The sequence below is a fragment of the Mus musculus genome, chromosome 16, assembly GCF_000001635.26.
Source record: "Mus musculus strain C57BL/6J chromosome 16, GRCm38.p6 C57BL/6J".
Lineage (NCBI taxonomy): Eukaryota > Metazoa > Chordata > Mammalia > Rodentia > Muridae > Mus > Mus musculus.
Window position 1 is genome coordinate 90,383,354 of NC_000082.6, and position 16,919 is coordinate 90,400,272.

Sequence of the window (16,919 nt, forward strand, 5' to 3'; positions counted from 1 at the left end):
CAGTACCTTTAGAAAGTCATTTGTAACATCAAACTGAGGGCAGATGGGGGTCTTGCTGTCCTCAAGCAAGAAACTGTCACTGGACACTCTGGAACTGATTGCCTTTTTGCACTCAGTCAACAAATACTCTTTAGACAGGTCTGCAGCTCAGACACTATGCTGGGTACCGAAAGGGCAAAATGCAAACCAAACAGGCACAGCCCCTGTCCACTGAGTCTAAAAAGAAAGACAGCCAGTAAGCAACATGGAGGATAGAAGGCAGATGCGAAGCTGAGTGGAATGCCCTGAGAAGAACCGAGGGTCCATCATCTATGGCAGCTCGTTGGTTGGGAAGGACTTCTTCTAATGGAACACATATGTTGGGTGAAAACCACCCAGAAGCAGCAGTTGGAAACTCTCTCTCTCTCTCTCTCTCTCTCTCTCTCTCTCTCTCTCTCTCTGATGTGATGTGATGTGCATCTGAGTGCAGGTGCCTTTGGAGACTAGAAAAGAGCCTTTGATCCCCTGAGCCTGGAGTTACAGGCCATTGCAAGCAAATTAATATAAATTCTGGGAATTGAACTCTGGTCCTCTGGAAGAGCTGTGTATGCTCTTAACCATTGAGCCATCTCTCTATTCCAAAGACAGATAACCTGTAACGCCTAGAGGAACCCTACAAGCTTGCAGGGGGTGGGTTGGGGGTTAGTAGAGGCTCTTCAATGGCAGGTGACTGGTCCTCTGCCCTGTACTTCTAGAATTCCTCCTGGGAGAGTGATCCAGTATCTCGTGTGCTTATTCGTCTTATGAAATGAAGCTCTGGCCTTATTGAGCAAGGCCACTTTAGACAGTAGAAACTGTAATTCAAAAACCAGTTACTAAGCTCAGGCAGGGGTAGGATTTGAACTTCTCTTTCCCTTTGGCATCCATCCCAGCCAATAGAATCAGCAGTGTGCTTGGACCAGACCCAGATAGCAGGAGGCTTGAAGATTTAAGGGGCCTGTGTTTTCTCTCTTCTTCACCCATTTCCTGACCTCTACCCTGGGAGGGTATAATCAAAACATTAAGAGGAAAGAAAGTCACTATTTTATCATAAGTGACTTCCACTACTTATGAAGCACCGTCCCCTGCCTTCCCCCCACCCTCCCCCTCCTCCCCCTTAAACGATGAGTACTCTCTGGGATTTGCCTTAAATTGCAACAAATGAATCTCTAAATTTTCACAAAGAGCTAATTTCCTAAAATTTAATTAATGCAATATTGGGAAACTTTAAATCCTTTCCTGAAGGAAATGGGCTTCACCCCCAAAATGGGCTTTATTCTCCCCACACTTTGAACCTAGCATCTTCTCCCTCTCCCCACTTCCTGCCTTTAAAAAATTCAATTACTGAATTAGAAACGTGAAAATGTTTGGATGAGCCCTGCAGAAACTGTAGGAGCTAAGGCGTCCCTCAAGTACAGCAAGAAAGCAGTGGAAAGCTTGTCTTTAACGTAGGAAATCCAGAGCAATGAGACCCCAACCCAAGACAAGACTAGACTCGGTCATAATAGCAAGGGTGGAGACTCACAGCTTATGCGTGGTTCAAACCAACAGATGCCTGAACTTGAAAAACGGTCATTTTGGGGGTTACTTTCTAGATAGGCCAGGAAAGGGATCTTCCCCGCCCCAAGACTGGATGGGTGACAGCTGTGTCCCCTCCCCCACCTCAGAGCATAAATGTGGATCGATGATGTCATAACTGTTTACTGCGGGGTAAACAATGAAATGAACTTTGTTAGGACCGAATCCTCCCTTTGAGCTCAGATGATGTGTGATCAGAGGTTAAATTTGCATTAGACGCGGGCACCTCAACAGGTCGCATTTTGGAAAGCCCTCTCCGCATCCTTTTTGTGTGTGTGTGTCTCTCATTTCGCTTCAGGAATATATTGGGGATCCTGGAGAATAATGGGTAGGTGTCTCAGGCTGTTTATGTTTATTGTTTAGGTGAAATCAGTGCACTCACAGAGCCCGCAGAATAAAAGCATTCAGGAGCAGTGAGGCTCCGGTCCGGTCCGGTCCGGCTCACCCTGCAATACATCATCTCTAAGGAAAGCAGAGAGGGGGCAAACGAACGCGCACAAGCAGCAAACGCCCTGGTTCCTACGCTGCCGCCACTACTGTTAGCTGTGGCGGCTGCTTCTCCACGGACAACAGCAATCGAGTATGTGTGCGAGCCCCGACACATAGCCTGCTAGGTACCCACCCACCCATCTTCCATAGTCCCTACTGTGTGCCAGGTTCTGGGTTGGGTATCCAACTCTGCTACAGTCCAAAGCTTCTCTTTCTCTTTCCCCTGCCTATGGTGGGTGCTGTTGGTGAGGACATTCACTCTCGAAAGGGCCAGAAAGCTCAAGCTCAGAACCTGCGCGATCCGCACCCCGGGAGGCAGCAGGTCTTGGGCAGCCCAGGAGCGCGCGTCTACGCGGCCGCGCGGGGTCCCCCTGTCTGGCGCTCAGGTGGCTTCGCCGCCCACTCCGCCGCTCCCTTCCCCTCCCCTCTCCAGCGAGGGTCGAGTTCGGCTGTTGCGCGCGGGGAAGGAAGGAGGGGCTACGAGGGATTTGAAAGTGCTCAAGCTGCGGAGTGGAGCTCGCTTCTGTCCCCGCCGCCCGCGAGCGGATTAAATTTCTGCAAATTCAAACTGAATGGGGCTTTCTTCTGCTGCCTTCCAGAGGGCGCCTGCAGCCCGCCGCGCGCTCCTCTCCGGCGGGAGCGGCCCCGGGGAGCACCGCTGAGGACCCGGCGGGCCAGAGGGCGGCGGCGCCCGGGCTTGGGGGACTCCGCCACCGGACTGTGCCCCTCTCGGACCAGCAGCCGCTGTTCCCTCTCACAGCCGATCGGGGCACCAGACGGGACCGCGGGCGCGATCTGGGCGATCGATCCTCGGAGGACGAACTTCTCGGGGGCGGGTCCCCGGTCGCCCGGTCGCCAGCTATTGTCTGCGCGCGGCGCTAGCACAGAGGCGCGGGGGGCGTGAGCACAGAGACCCGGGCCGGGCGGGGCCGGGTCCAGGGCGGCGGCAGGAGGAGCCAGGGCAGCCCCGGGAGCCGGAGGAGGAGCGGCTGCGAGCGCGGGAGCCGAGCGAGCGCGATGCCGGCAGCGGCGGGGGACGGGCTCTTGGGCGAGCCGGCGGCACCGGGGGGCGATGGAGGCGCGGAGGACACGACCAGGCCGGCGGCGGCCTGCGAGGGAAGTTTCCTGCCCGCCTGGGTGAGCGGCGTGTCCCGCGAGCGGCTCCGGGACTTCCAGCACCACAAGCGCGTGGGCAACTACCTCATCGGCAGCAGGAAGCTGGGAGAGGGCTCCTTCGCCAAGGTGCGCGAGGGGCTGCACGTGCTGACGGGAGAAAAGGTGAGCTGGGGTGCGCGGGCCTGGCGGGAGGACCCGGGAGCACTGTCCCGCGAGCACTCAGCCTGGCTCTCCAACCCAGTGTGGCTAGACGCACGCTCAGGCTCTCCTAGTGGGCCACCGGGCACCTACTGATGGATGATGGTGGTGATGGGCTCACGTTCGTGGGGTGGGGTACCCGGGCAGATAGATGTACCCGCGAAGCTACCCCGCACCGTCTTTCTGTTTTGTTTTGGAAGGGTGCCGCCTGGCGGACGCCAGGGAAGGGAGGGGAGAGGTGGCGGTGGAGGGTCCTGCGGTAGGGGCATGGATCAGTGCAGAGGCGGGAACTAGATCCAGGCTGGGGTTCAGCTTTGCCTGTGGAATGTGCGGCGGCGGGAGAGCAAGGCAGCCAGTCTGAGGTTGCTTAGAGTTTCATCCCTCCTGGGCTCAGGCGAGGACGTGGAGGGGAGTTGGGGCCCTGTAAGCTCCCCTCTCCCCCCGTGTGGGCTGGGGCAACTGTTGGAGTAACGATCCTGCTTTTGGCAGGTGCAGAACTACACAGGCCCTGGACTCTAGAAGTTTGCAGATACCTTTTCATCTTTCTAGAAGACAGTAAAGGAAAGGGGCCCCTCCCCCACACCCGGAGGGACTCTACTTCGACCTAATTAGAAGTGAGAGAGTGAACTCTTGCCAGGCCGGGTGCGGGCAGATCTCAGGTGTTAACTTAGATTTGTGAAAAGAAACCCAAGAAGCTGACTTACTTTTGAGGCTGGGTGGCCTCAGGCAGGGAATTGCTCTGGGCTGCCAAACTGGTATCTTTGTAGGGACCCAATACTCTAATCACCCAGGCTGGGGGTTGTCCGCGCGGGCGGAGGAGGGGAACTCAGCCGGTCCTAGCAGCAAATAGCCCAAGGGCCAAGCCCTCGGGCCTGCTGCTCTGGGTTTCCTTGCCCAGCCTAGGGGTTTGTGACAGTGATGAACTGTGAGAAGTCTGGTGACAGGCCAGGGCCACCACACTAGTCATTTTCTAGCCTCTGGATACCTTTGATTTCCTCTTGGTTTCTGTTGTCCTGGAAACCCCTACATTTGAGCACTGGGTTCCATCACCCTTTGACTTTATCTTCTTTTTCTGTAGCCATTCCAAGTGGGGTGCCCCTTTATACTGGGTAAGCAGGGTTAGACCGAGCAGTCATTTTCAAGTGTCTCTTGCCCGAATTTCCAAGCAAAAAAAAAAAAAAAAAAAAAAAAAACACCCACAAAAAACAAAAAAACAAAAACAAAAACAAAAAACAAACAAACAAAAAAAACCCAGCATTCAGTATGAACTCACATTAGCTCTTCAAAGGAGAAACTCTTTAGACCCGTCCTAGTTGTTCTCAGTGGAGTAAGGGAATATTTATTTACTTTTTGGTGCGCAGTGGGCTGTCTGCCGGACACACATCAGTGATGCAGACTGATTTCAGGGAGCTCATTTCTGTTCTGGCAGGGAGAGGCGAAGGACTTTGCTCTCAAAATCTAGAGGATTTAGTCTGGCTATGCACATCACCTCTCTAAAGAGATCAGAACTTCTTAGAGCTTTTTGCCATGTTGGGCTGGACCTCAGCTCCTCACTAGGGCAGTTTTGCCCCATGGGATAATACTTTTGTCCTTGGCTGCACTGCCTGGGGTATTCAGGGTTCAGCCCTGATTCAGTTCTGGACTCCTGTGTTAGCTCCTGCCTAGCAGGAATAAATACAGGGAGGTTTCTGCCCAACTGGGGTCTAGATGAAGGGTCTCATTTCCTCCTGTCTTTATGATGGCTCAATTCATCTTTGCATTGAGAGGAGGATTGTTGAATATAAGGTTTTTTCCCCCTGGACCAGTTGATCAGATCTAGTTAAAGACCATAGTTGTCAATGCAGAGGCCAGGGATGCAAACCTTGGTCATTCCTGCAATGCTTTTCTTTAACCAGGAGGGACCTTTCTCTGGGGACAACAGAGTATCAGGGAGGGACCTGGATATTAGCTCCTTCAACGGTGAGCTTTAAAGAAACAGTGGTGCTATTCATAGCTTTTATCTCCCTAACCCTACACCTTTAATGCTTAACTAATAGATGTGGGTTTTAGCTGATTATAGAGATGAGAAGGAGAGGGGGAGGGGAGAGGGCTAGGGGGAGAGGGAGAACATTTGGTGAGTTTCTGAGTCCCAGGCCCTCCTTTCTTTTGGGTTTTGCTTTATTAAGCAAAGCTAGAGGAAAAGCGGAGGCTACCTCAAGCTATTTGCAAACTAAACTGCAGGCCAAGGGGCTTCACTTCAGGAAAGGCAGATTCTGTGAAAGCTTGCTTCCAGGCTCCCAGCCTCCCCGCCTATCACAACTTTCTTAGGGTGCGTAGGTTTAGTTAAAGGCTTCCTTTTCTTCTCCTTTTTAGTGGGTGCAGATTTTCTCTTTTAGGAGGAAGGGATGAATCCTGTGGTGGGAACTAAGTCCTCCCTGAGCCACCTGGGCAGAAGGACCCGGAGTAGCTCATCTTGAGGAATGCGTTTGTGGAACAGAGGATGAAGGGAAGACGAGGGCACCATCTCACATTCCGTCTGTTCCAGAGCCACTCTTATCAAAGCATGCATTTTATTTTGGTTGATTTGTGGTTAAATCTAGACTCTTGCTCGTTGAAGGCGTCCGAGGCAGTGTGGGTGGTTGGTGGTGTGTTTGGTAAGGTGCACATTTCCAGAACGCTTTGGATAAAAATCCTCCTGGGTTTGCTAGGAATTCCCGGCTGAGTCCAGAAGACAAGCACGTTGCTTTACCCGCTTTCCTTTTGGACTCAGTCCTGTCTCACCCAGAGGCTCCTGTTGCCACCGTGAAGCCGTTTGCTTGGAAGCCATCCAAATCTCGATGGCCCCCTTACTGCTGAACACAAAGGGATGGCTTAGGGCTGAGACCTAAGTTTTGCTTCCCTTTAGCTTTTAAGCAAAAACTATCTCTGCCCATCTGGCTTTATAAAAATAAATATTCACTCAATCATGTGAGGTTCTTAATTACGATGTTCTCAGTCATGGCTGGAGTGATGTTTGGACCAGGAGACATCATTCGGTTAGATTCTGAACATGTAATTCCCCGTGGCTTTGACATAGAGAACAGTTGCTGGGCAGGAGTATGGGCTAGCAGCGTTTACAGACTGGAGAGCCTCTGTTTTTTGTCTCAAAGTGGTTCTCGTTAGGGAAGAAGGACCTGTGTTAGGCCCATGAGAAGTTACCATCACATTTTAAAACTTGAGTGACATCTAACTGAAATGGCTCGGTGGTTAAAGGTGGGTGCCGGCCTGATGACCCAAGTACTTTCATCCCTGGTACTCTTGGGGTAGAAGAAGAAAACCACCAACTCCTGCATGTCCTCCTGTAATCTTGAGACTTCCACAAGTGCACTTCCGCGTGTGCCCTCCATCAGTAAGTGTAATAATATTAAAAATATTTATGAACACGGTGAAGAAGCGCAGTGGGGAAGGTCTAAGACCACCTCGGGCACAGTGGGCTTGGAAGGCCAACTGGAGCATTCAGTAGAGCCATGAGCACTGGCACCTTCACCTGGGATGCAGAGGCCAAGGTGGGTACATGAAAGTCAGTGAAGGGACTCCAGGAACTCAGTCTAACCTTTGACTTTTATTTAAAAAGCCCCTTTATACGTGTCAGTAGAGCTATTTTGGGGCGAAAACAAGGACTGCCTGCTTAGTAAGTTGCAAGTCATCACTCACGGAGTGCAGCGGCACCAGATACCTGGAGTGAAGAAGTTACTAAAATTACCCTTTACTACGTTTTTTTTGCGGAGCAGGAAATATGACTAATTTTAGAGGTGGCCTTTTGGCAGATCTGTTTTTAGCATGTATTTCTGAAACAAACAGGTGCTAAAATCCTGTATTTCTTTTTAAGAGAGAGAGAGAGAGAGAGAGAAATTTCAGGAGCGACGGTTCTGAGGTACAGGGCACACGTGGAGAACTGGAAGTTCCCATTAACCTTCAGCAGGGGCTCCTTGGGAGGAAGGAGGCAGTTTTCAGAGGCACCTGCCCTGTGGGTCCCGCGTGCAAGGCAGTGCCTATAATTTCCTGGATTACAGGTGGTGAGGTTGTGGGCACACTCTTTTGAACTTCCTGCCTCGCCTCATCTTTTTGAAGTACTTGGGGAACGCTGGAAATTGGCACGTAGGGCTTCTTCCCCAGTGCTCGTTGACACAGGGCCAAAGGACTTCAAAGGATGGCGTGAGTCAGCATCCCTAAGCAGACTGGTGCCCGGTGCTCGCTGAGGAGGAGCGGCGCCCACGAGGAGGAGCGCACCTTGCATTTTCTCTGCAGGTGTCCCGCTCTACTTACTAATCTGACTCAGGTCTGTGGGCCCATCCATGTCTGCATGTCTCTGGCTATTCTAGGGATGTAGCATCAACCAGAGCGGCGATTATCTTCCCAGGAGGCGTAGAGAGCGCTAGCCACATGGGCCTGTTGGGTTGATGGCCTGGGTATAAATTAGCATTTGGGCTGAAGTTTGTTGTCCCTCTCAACTATTCATTGGGAAAAGTGACCTTGAGCTGCTTGCCTGGCCCTCCTTTCTCTACCTCTACAGTACAGGATTATGGGTATCTGCCACCATGCCATGCCTGGTTTATCTAGTGATAGAGATTGTCTTAGTTATTGTTATATTGTTGTGAAAGACACCGTGACCAAGGCAAAAGAAAACATTTAGTCGAGGGCTTGTTTACAGTTTCAGAGGGTGAATTCACAACCCTCATGGCAGAGAGCATGGTGACATGCAGCCATGAGTGGTACTGGGGCAGTTGCTGATAGCCTACATGTGATCCACAGTCAGGAGGCAGAGAGGGAGACTGCACTGGGCACGGGCTTTGGAGACTTCAAAAGCTTACTGCTGGTGACACACCTCCGAATCCTTCCAAAACAGTTCCACCGACTGGGAATCAAATATTCAAATACATGAGCCTATGACGGCCATTCTCATCCGAACCACCACGGTGAGCAAACTCAGGCCTTTGTGTATGATAGGCAAGCCCTCGTACTGACTGAGCCACGCCAGCCTCACCCTTTACTCCGCCCAGGCCCTGCCATACTCAGATGCTGTCCTCTGGATTCTCTGCTCTCTCACGGGCGTGTGGTTGGATGGTAAGATCACCAGCAACAGAAAGGCGACGCATCCTGAGGCTTCAGCCCAGATGCTGGATTCTTGACATTTGTGCAGAATGGAGTCTCAGGATGAAGCAAGAAGCAGAGTTGAACTTTATTAGGGAGAATTTAGGGCTGGAAAACTGCTCGGGGGTGGGCTCAGGTGTAGGTAAAGATGCTTGATGCCTAGACTGGTGATCTGAGTCGAATCTCTGGGGTCCACAAGATGGAAGAAAAAAACTCACTTCTCCAAGTTGTCCTTCGACCTCCATAGGTGTACCAGGGCACATGTGTCCCCAAACACACACACACACACACACACACACACACACACACACACACACACACACACAATTTTTACAGCCGGGGAGATAGCTCAGTTAGAGTGCTTGCTGTGCAAATGTTAAGGTCAGAGTTGGGATCTACAGAGCTCACCTAAAAGCCAGCTGGGTGTGGTAGGTCATCTGGTATCTTAGCAAGGAGAAGGCAGAGACGGAGACTCCACAGAGCAAGCTGATGAGCCAGGCTAGCGGAAGAGGTGAGCATACTTGTAGCCTCAAGAAGTAAAGTGGAGATCGACTGAGAAGACACTTGATGCCAACCCCAGGCTTTCCTGTGCCCACACAGGTGAACACGTGTATACGCCCAGACAAATGCACACACAAAAGTCTTAAATATGAGGTCAGTGGAGAGGTGCTTAAGGAGAGAGGAGTACACACCCACGTGGGTGTGTAGGCTCCTCAAGGGACAGCTCATCGCAGCAACAGTCGTACTTAGGATGTTGGCCGCTTTCAAGTTGTGTCTGCGAAGGTTGCTGAGAAGGCCCTCCCCCTTTCCCTCCCCCTTTTTTTTTCAAGGGATGAAACGATGATTTTAGGGTGGCCCTCTAGATGCCTTGGATGGGATGGCAGTCTGGTAAAGCCATGTGTCGTGAGGGTTGCACAGGGGACTAAAACCTGTCTTTTACTGTAGATGGGGTTTCTTTGTGAAGTTTCTAGAACATGGCTGGCTTCCAGCATGGAGTGGAGGGATATACAGGGAAGGGCCATATCTGTTTTAGACCTTAAGCATGGTTCATTAATTTATTTTACTTTTTAATGAGTTATTTATTTTTATTTTACGTGCATTGGTGTTTTGCCTGCATGTATGTCTGCGTGAGGGTGTGGGATCCCCTGGAACTGGAGTTACTGACAGTTGTGAGTTGCCTTCTGGGTGCTGGGAATTGAACCTAGGTCCTCTGGGAGAGCAGCCAGTGCTCTTAGTCACTGAGCCATCTTTCCAGCCCTCAATGGTTCATTGTTATCTTAACATCCTTACGATGTCTCTCTCTGTAAAAGGGGCATTATCTCTACACAGACAGACTTCACAGCAAAGGTTAACTGTGCTGGCATCCTTGACTCTCAGCTGGTGAGAGTTTTCAACCAGACTCCTGGGTGGGGATTCTATTCTTCCCAATATCCTCCAGGCTCCCAAGATGTTCTAGTCTACCTTACGAGACCAAGCAGACAAGTGTAGAGAATCAGAGCCTGGAGATCACACTCACTGGGTGATGCTGGCAAATTCCAGAGTCCTTGTGTTGAGCACCAGCACTGTGGCTTATATTTGCCAGTGGATTTGGGGTCTTTTATGCATTTTCTCCTCAGGTGCCGGCAGCAGGTTTCTGCACAGGTGAGCACCCCCCTCTCAGCGTCTTTAACTGCAGTGACTCAGCAGAGGCATGCCTCGAGTGGCTTTTCTTTCTGACTTTCTCTATTAGTTTGCTAAGGTGTCTGTAACAAGTTACCACAGATTAGGTGGCTGAAGCAACAGATATTTTTTGTGTCGCATGGCTGGAGTCCAGAATGAAGCCTGGGAAGAGGCCCCCACCCTCCAGAGGTTCTTTGCTTCTTTTGGTTCTCGATGCTGGTAGCACCTCTGTAACCCATGCTTGTTAACATGGCCTGCCAATCTCTGTCTCCCTTTTCCTGTAGTGTTGTTCTCAGGATGTCTCCTGGCTGAGTCGCTTCCTTCTTGCAATAAAGGCACCCATCACTGGGTTTAGAATCCATTCTAATCTAGTTTTGCCTCCTTTTAACTTGATTACATCCACAAAGACTCCATTTACAAATGAGACCATATTCATAGGCCACTAGAACACTTGTTTATCAATCTGTGGCTCCTGACCCCTTTGGGGGCTCAAACGACCCTTTCAAAGGGTTTGTGTCTCGGATATTTATGTTATGACTCCTAACATAGTTATGAAAATGATAGTTATGAAGTAGTCACAAAAATAATTTTATGGTTGGGGGATCACTGTATCATGAGGGACTGTATGAAAGAGACACAGGATTAGGAAGGTTGAGAGTCACGGGCCTAAAGGTCAGGACTTGAAGCTGCGTGGGGGGCATAGTTCAACCTGCTACATCTTAGGTCACTGAAGATGTCACAGGTAATTTCCTGGCAAGCTGACCCTTTGGAAGACAGAAATGTGTTCCCAGGGACTAGGAAAGCAAAGGAGTGCTGGAGATCAGGGTTGGTGAGGGTGGTTCCTTCTGAAAGCTGTGGGAAGAGTCTCTCTCTCTCTCTCTGTCTCTGAGACCTTGTTCCTTGGCTTGTAGACAACTGTCTTCCCTCTGTGTCTTTCCAAGTTTTAGTCATTTGTGTCTCCGATCACCTTTCTCTTTTTGGGGTACTGGCTGTTTTGGGGGGTCACCCTGTAAGAAACCTCCATTCATGCTCAGTAAGGTATCCCAAGAAGGAAGAGGTCAGCTTCCCCTCTAATAACCCCACCCCCAACTCCATGACATCTCTAAAGACCTTGTCTCTGAGAGGTGTGGAGAGCCCAGCCTCTCATCTGTGAACGGGAGGGGCGCAGTGGGGCTCTTATTGATGCATTCACATCATCCATGGTCTGGATGCTCTCATGAGCTCACCTCCTCACGAGACCATAATAAGTCTCATGAAGAGGAGACCCACTGCCCTGTTCCTGATGCCAAGAGTCCCCTCGGGCACACACAGGGCATTCACTAGAGTTCATGATGGACGGAAGAATGCTTTGATCTTCCCGGGTGTTGTAGAGCACCTTTTCTTCTGGGTATAACAAGATGCCATCTTGGACTTTGCCCGGTAGCCATAGCAACAAGAGCAGAACAAGACAGTGCAAGCCAGGCCTGAGATAATGGCAATAGAACCTTTAACAAACACTCACCAGTATAATGTGTAGGAGAGGGGAGTCAGGAAACTCCCCCAAGACTCCAGCCATTGTTTCCTGTCTCTTTCCAACAGCTGCAAATGATCCCAGGAGATTTGGGGTGCATAAAAAAAGGGTTAATTAAAAATCAGAACTACATGGTGTAACTTCAATGGGGTCACCATCTGTGATGGAACGGGACTTTTCAGCGATGCTGCTGTTTTGGGGGTCACCCTGTAAGAAACCCCTCACTCGTGACTCCTTGATCTCACTAAAATGGGCTTTGGTGAAATTGTACTTTGGTCTATTGCTGGTGCCCATCTAGGGTGAGTGGATGTTCACCTCTGTCTCTTCCCTAGGAAAAGTTACCTCACATGAGATGAGAGGAGGGCTTTCTGAGCCGTCAGGTTGTCAGCTGTCACTCATGGCCATTCTCCCCGCCCCCCATGTTTCTGGCCATGTCTGGGGTTGATCCGCTTGCTGGGCTGACACCCTGAAGAAAACCATGGCCCAACAATACTGTGCTTTCTATAGCGACTTGTTAGGGTCGTTAACTGGTTATTAGAGTGACAGGATGAGACAGGAGACACCCATTCTGTGGTGTCTTAGCACCGTTCTTGGACCCTCGGCTCTTCCCAGAGACTGTGAACCAACGCTACAGCAGATGAAAGAGGTTGCTATTTGCAAACATACATCTTTTTTTTTTTTTGGATGTCTCCCATGGAGACATACGTAGGCTTGAAGTCTGCCTCTTTGACTATAATTTTCTCCGTTAAGTTTATTAGTCTCCTAACCCAGATCCTTGCCGAAGCACTCTGTAATCCTCAGGGCTCCACTTGCCTCTTTTTGGAGCCATTTGATGAGATTTGGTCTCATTCGCTGTGTGACCTTTGCAGGCTTTCATCCTTGGCTTGAGTTAGTGTCTTCCAGCCTGTCTTGTGGCTCTGTGTTGTCAGGACACATTGCTGCAACAGTTTGAACACTATTTATTAATTAATGTGGTGTGTGTGTGTGTGTGTGTGTGTGTTTGCCTACGTGAGTTTATGCATACCATGTGTGTGCAGAAAACTGTGGAAGCCAGAAGAGGCCATCGGGTCAGTACTGGGAACTGAACGTTGGGCCTCTGCGGGAGCAACAATGTTCTTTTAATTGCTGAGCCATCTCTCCAGTCCTTTGAACTCTGTTTTTCCATGAGCCACCTCTGTGGGTCACCTGATCTTTGTTTCTAGAGTGGGCAGGAAGCATGAGTGTCCACTGGGCACAAAGGGTCACTGAAGAGACTTAGTCTTCAAGCCATGATAGGACGGAGGTCAGAATCCTGCAGCTGCCTGTCTATGTCGCACCAGCTGCAGGCCAGTTCCTTCATGTCGTATGGATACGACGCTTCTGCCCAGGGAACATTTTGTGGTAGTTACTACTGTCTTCATTTCCTGTCTTTGTTTCCTCTTGTGGCTTGTTCAGCGCCCTGGGGATCGATTGATCTTAGCACATAAAAACCCAAAGCTTGGGAAACCCATCAAAGAAAACAAAGCCAGATTCACCCAAGAAAACATTTCATTAACGTTCTGTGTGTTAGCTGAGTGCTTCCGAAGGAAAGTGTCGGTCAGTAGGCTGCTAACCACATCATTCATCAGTTAGGGATGAACGCTTAGAGCTCCAGGCAGAGCTGGAGAGCTTGTGGGTAGGAACCTTCACGTGTGGTCCTGGGGAGCAAGGGATGATTTCCCACTTCTGTAACACCCAGCTTCTGTCCCTTACACGCTCACCATAAGATTGTGTGTGGTGTGTGTACATAAAAACATATATGAATATAATGTTAAATATAAATTATACGATACCACACTGGGTATAGACATAAATAAATATAACGTTTTGGCAGCAGAGTTTCTCAGGGAAGGAAGCAGTGGAGGGGGAAGGGGAGAGAGACAGGATGGCTAGCAACTTTTGTAAGTTCCCTAGGAGAGGAGATACTCTGAGGAGAGACACTAGGTCTCTCCCTTTGGTTGAAACAATAGGCCCGAAGGATTAAAAGTTCCCCAGTAATCTCTGCTGCAGAAAGGGGAAGCCTGGTGCCAGCCAGAAGAGGAAGTGTCTCCAGAAAGAGATTTCACACAGCTGTGATAGCTTGTCAGAGTAACTTTCAAGACCTTCTGGAGCTGAGACACTGACTGGTCGACCCTGGGTGACAAGGACCACACCTGAACTAGGACTGCTTACCCATGCATGCCTCCTGCCCTCTGTTTAAATCCTCCAAGGATGGATAGGGTGGGCATATGTGCTCCTTTTTCCATTGTGGAAGTCTTGGATTTGAGGTCCAAAGAGGCCAAGGAAGAGGGTTGCCTTTTTGGGTAAGAGACTTACAGAAAGAGTCACTAATACCACAGACAGTAGATGTCAGGGGAACAGAGGGGTTCAGGTCCACATGGCAGAGTGGGGTCCCTCCTTACAGATTCAGAGGATGGTGGCTTCTTGCCGTATGAACGATGAGTACTCCACAGTACAGGTTGGCTCTTGGGAGGAGGGGGGAGGCACAGGAACTTCTGTATTTTGAGGAAGGAATGTGTGGTCTTGAGGACTTGTAGAGAAGTGTGAAGGAGAGCCCCATATACTGAATGCATGTCGACCCCAGGGGCCAAGAGAATGGAGTCCCAGGGTGAGACCACTCAGCTATGCGAGTGGAGTGAGGAGACTCAGCTGTGTTTTGGCACTGCCTTAGCAGTGACTGGTCTGGGATCTAACATCTCCACCTTGTTTGTCTGTATAAAAGAAAAGGAGGGAAAAGAGGGAGGAGGGACAGAGAGAGGATGAGTGCCATAGTTAACCTCTAGCTGCTTCCTGAAACTCTTAGGGCATCTTGGAAGCCTCCCCAGCCTGGAGTGATGGTTAAGAGGCTGGTACCAATCAATATTCATAGACCAGGAGGGCCTTGTCTACGCAAATACATATGGTGTATTTACGTTATGGTGGTCTACATGAACCGGCTTAGCAGAGGGATTGGAGAGGGGTGGATGGACATGAAAATAAAAACTATGAGTAAACGAATAACCACAGGTCTGTCTGGATGCCTGTGAAGAGCCGTGGAATCAATTTGAGTTTTATTTGTTGCCAAGTGTGGGCAGAAGACAAAGAGGAGACTGACGGAAGCGGTTGGGTTGATCTTCGACTATTGCAGGGAACAGGTAGATTTCTACGGTTGTCACAGCTCCCCCTAGAGCTGACATCATTAAGTTATTTTGATGTGGTTGCAAGACTGTTAAGTCACTTGATGATAACGGTAATAGATTGACTCTTTGTTGATTACTTTGTTTTAAGGCTAAGGTAGCTCAAGGTATAACCCTTGGCTTTGGGCCTGTAACGTCCTTCCAGCTCTGCACACTTGGGGAAGCATGGCAGCCCGATGCGGCTTTCTGAAGGGCGCAGACACTGGTGTAGCCTCTCCTGGGAAGCTCCCCACTGGCCCTGCAGGACAGATCCTGTCCCATGTCCTGCTGCCAGGAAGCTCATTCCTCAGATCTGAGGAGGGTGACGCTGAATCATCAGGTGAGAAAAATGGCTCCCAAAGCCACGGAGGCAGGATTTCCTGGATCATTGCTCAGCCTTCAAGATAAGCCTGATTTTTATATTGTTAGTATTAGACCTAATACTAAAATAAAATAAAATAAAAAATATAAAGCATAGTGTGTGTCAAAGGCCTAAAAACAGCCTCTAATTTACACTAGGAGAGTTCATTTAAATCTCTAGGTATCCCTAACTGTAGGAAATGGCCTGGCCTGCTTACTACTTTTCTTAATAGGAAAAGGTTTTTGGCTGTAAGAGTTTGGATATAAAATATGGGACTGGACTGGCAAAATGATGGATCAAAGTGCTTGCTGCCAAGCCTGGCAACCTGAGTCCAGTCTCCATGAGCTGTGTGAAGGAAGGAGAAAACTGACTCTCACACAGTGGTCCCCTGACTTCCATGTGCTCCCATGAACACACACACACACGCACACACACACACACACACACACACACACACACACACAAAAGTGTTTTTATATAAAAATACATATATTTGTATCCCCAAATGGAATTTCTTTTGGTATATTTAAAGTAAGCTTTTTTTTGTGTGTGTCTATTTCAAATGAGATTTCTTTGTATACAAATTATACTGTGTAATCGTAAAGTACATTCATAAAGACAGCGACACTTTCGACTGTTTTCAGATACCAGAGTGGGCTCTGGGCAAGCAGACAGCTGTATGAAAAACTGGGTTGCAGGAAGGACACGAAGCCATTCTTTTCTATAGTCTGGGCAGAATCAAGATCGCCATCCTTTTACACTGAGGAACAACTCAGAAAAATCGTACACATCTCTTAAGTGAAGCAGGATTGAAGACGTGTTTGAATACAGTCCTTCCCTTCTAGGCTGGGGAAGTCCGCCAGCAAATGAACTCATTTGCTCATCTCTTCTGGAAGGAGCCTTGATGAACTCGTGATCTTTAATGGCCGTCGCTTATTTAACTCTCCGTCCAGAGGACTGAAGATCGCAGGCACAATGAGGATTTTGTCCAAGCAGCCAAATTTATAAATAGATTGAATTATTTGTCCAGCAGAATAAGTTTTATGATCACTGTAATTTAGCAGGAATGTCTCTAGTAGGCATAATTCTTTGTAACAGAATTTTTCCTACTGTTAGACAGTGTCTATTCAACAAGAGACAGCTTTGCCCATTCAGAGTTACATACTAGCACAATTTGGAGAAATCTAATCTCAGGTTTTATATGTCTCATTTAGTAGAAGGATGGAACACAATAATTATTTTTCTAAGCCCATTTTTATAAACATTCTTAAGAGCAGATCCGTACTTCAGAAAATTTTATTATTGTAAACAGCATCAGACATCAATTTAGTATCAGTATAATAGAATTTTGACCATAGGAATTATAATTCATATAATCATCTATTTATAATTTCTCACATAAATTTATTGTCTCCAAAGCTTTTCTATTCTTTAACCTTCTTTACCAAAAGTACACTTTACAATGCATGTTAATTGTTAATCAATAAACAAATGAGAACTTAGGAAATGATAGTGCATTACAGAGATACATTGTAACATTGTCAAAAAGATGTTGATATTTAAAAATGCATTGATATTTTGGTAAATTCCAAGATGTCCCTGTATATTTTAAAACCAACAACAGCCCTCTTTACCTGCATAACGTACCCGTTCATACATGTTCACAGATCTTAAAATCAAGTATATGGCACTCTATAACCGTGATCAG

At 48.8% G+C, this 16,919-nt stretch overlaps 1 protein-coding gene across 2 annotated transcripts in view; it reads left to right on the top strand.

Annotated features, from left to right (window-relative positions):
- The first annotated feature begins 1,930 nt into the window (after positions 1-1,930).
- Positions 1,931-16,919, top strand: part of Hunk (hormonally upregulated Neu-associated kinase) — a 114,272-nt gene continuing 99,283 nt past the window's right edge. Inside the window, exon 1 of one of the 2 annotated variants that reach the window (XR_384941.3) lies at positions 1,931-3,363. Coding sequence is in view for 1 of the 2 variants with exons in the window: in NM_015755.2 (NP_056570.1) it covers positions 3,103-3,363 (261 nt within the window). In the remaining variant the exon portion in view is untranslated. The remainder of the gene's footprint in view (positions 3,364-16,919) is intronic. The other variant, NM_015755.2, reaches the window with a different exon arrangement.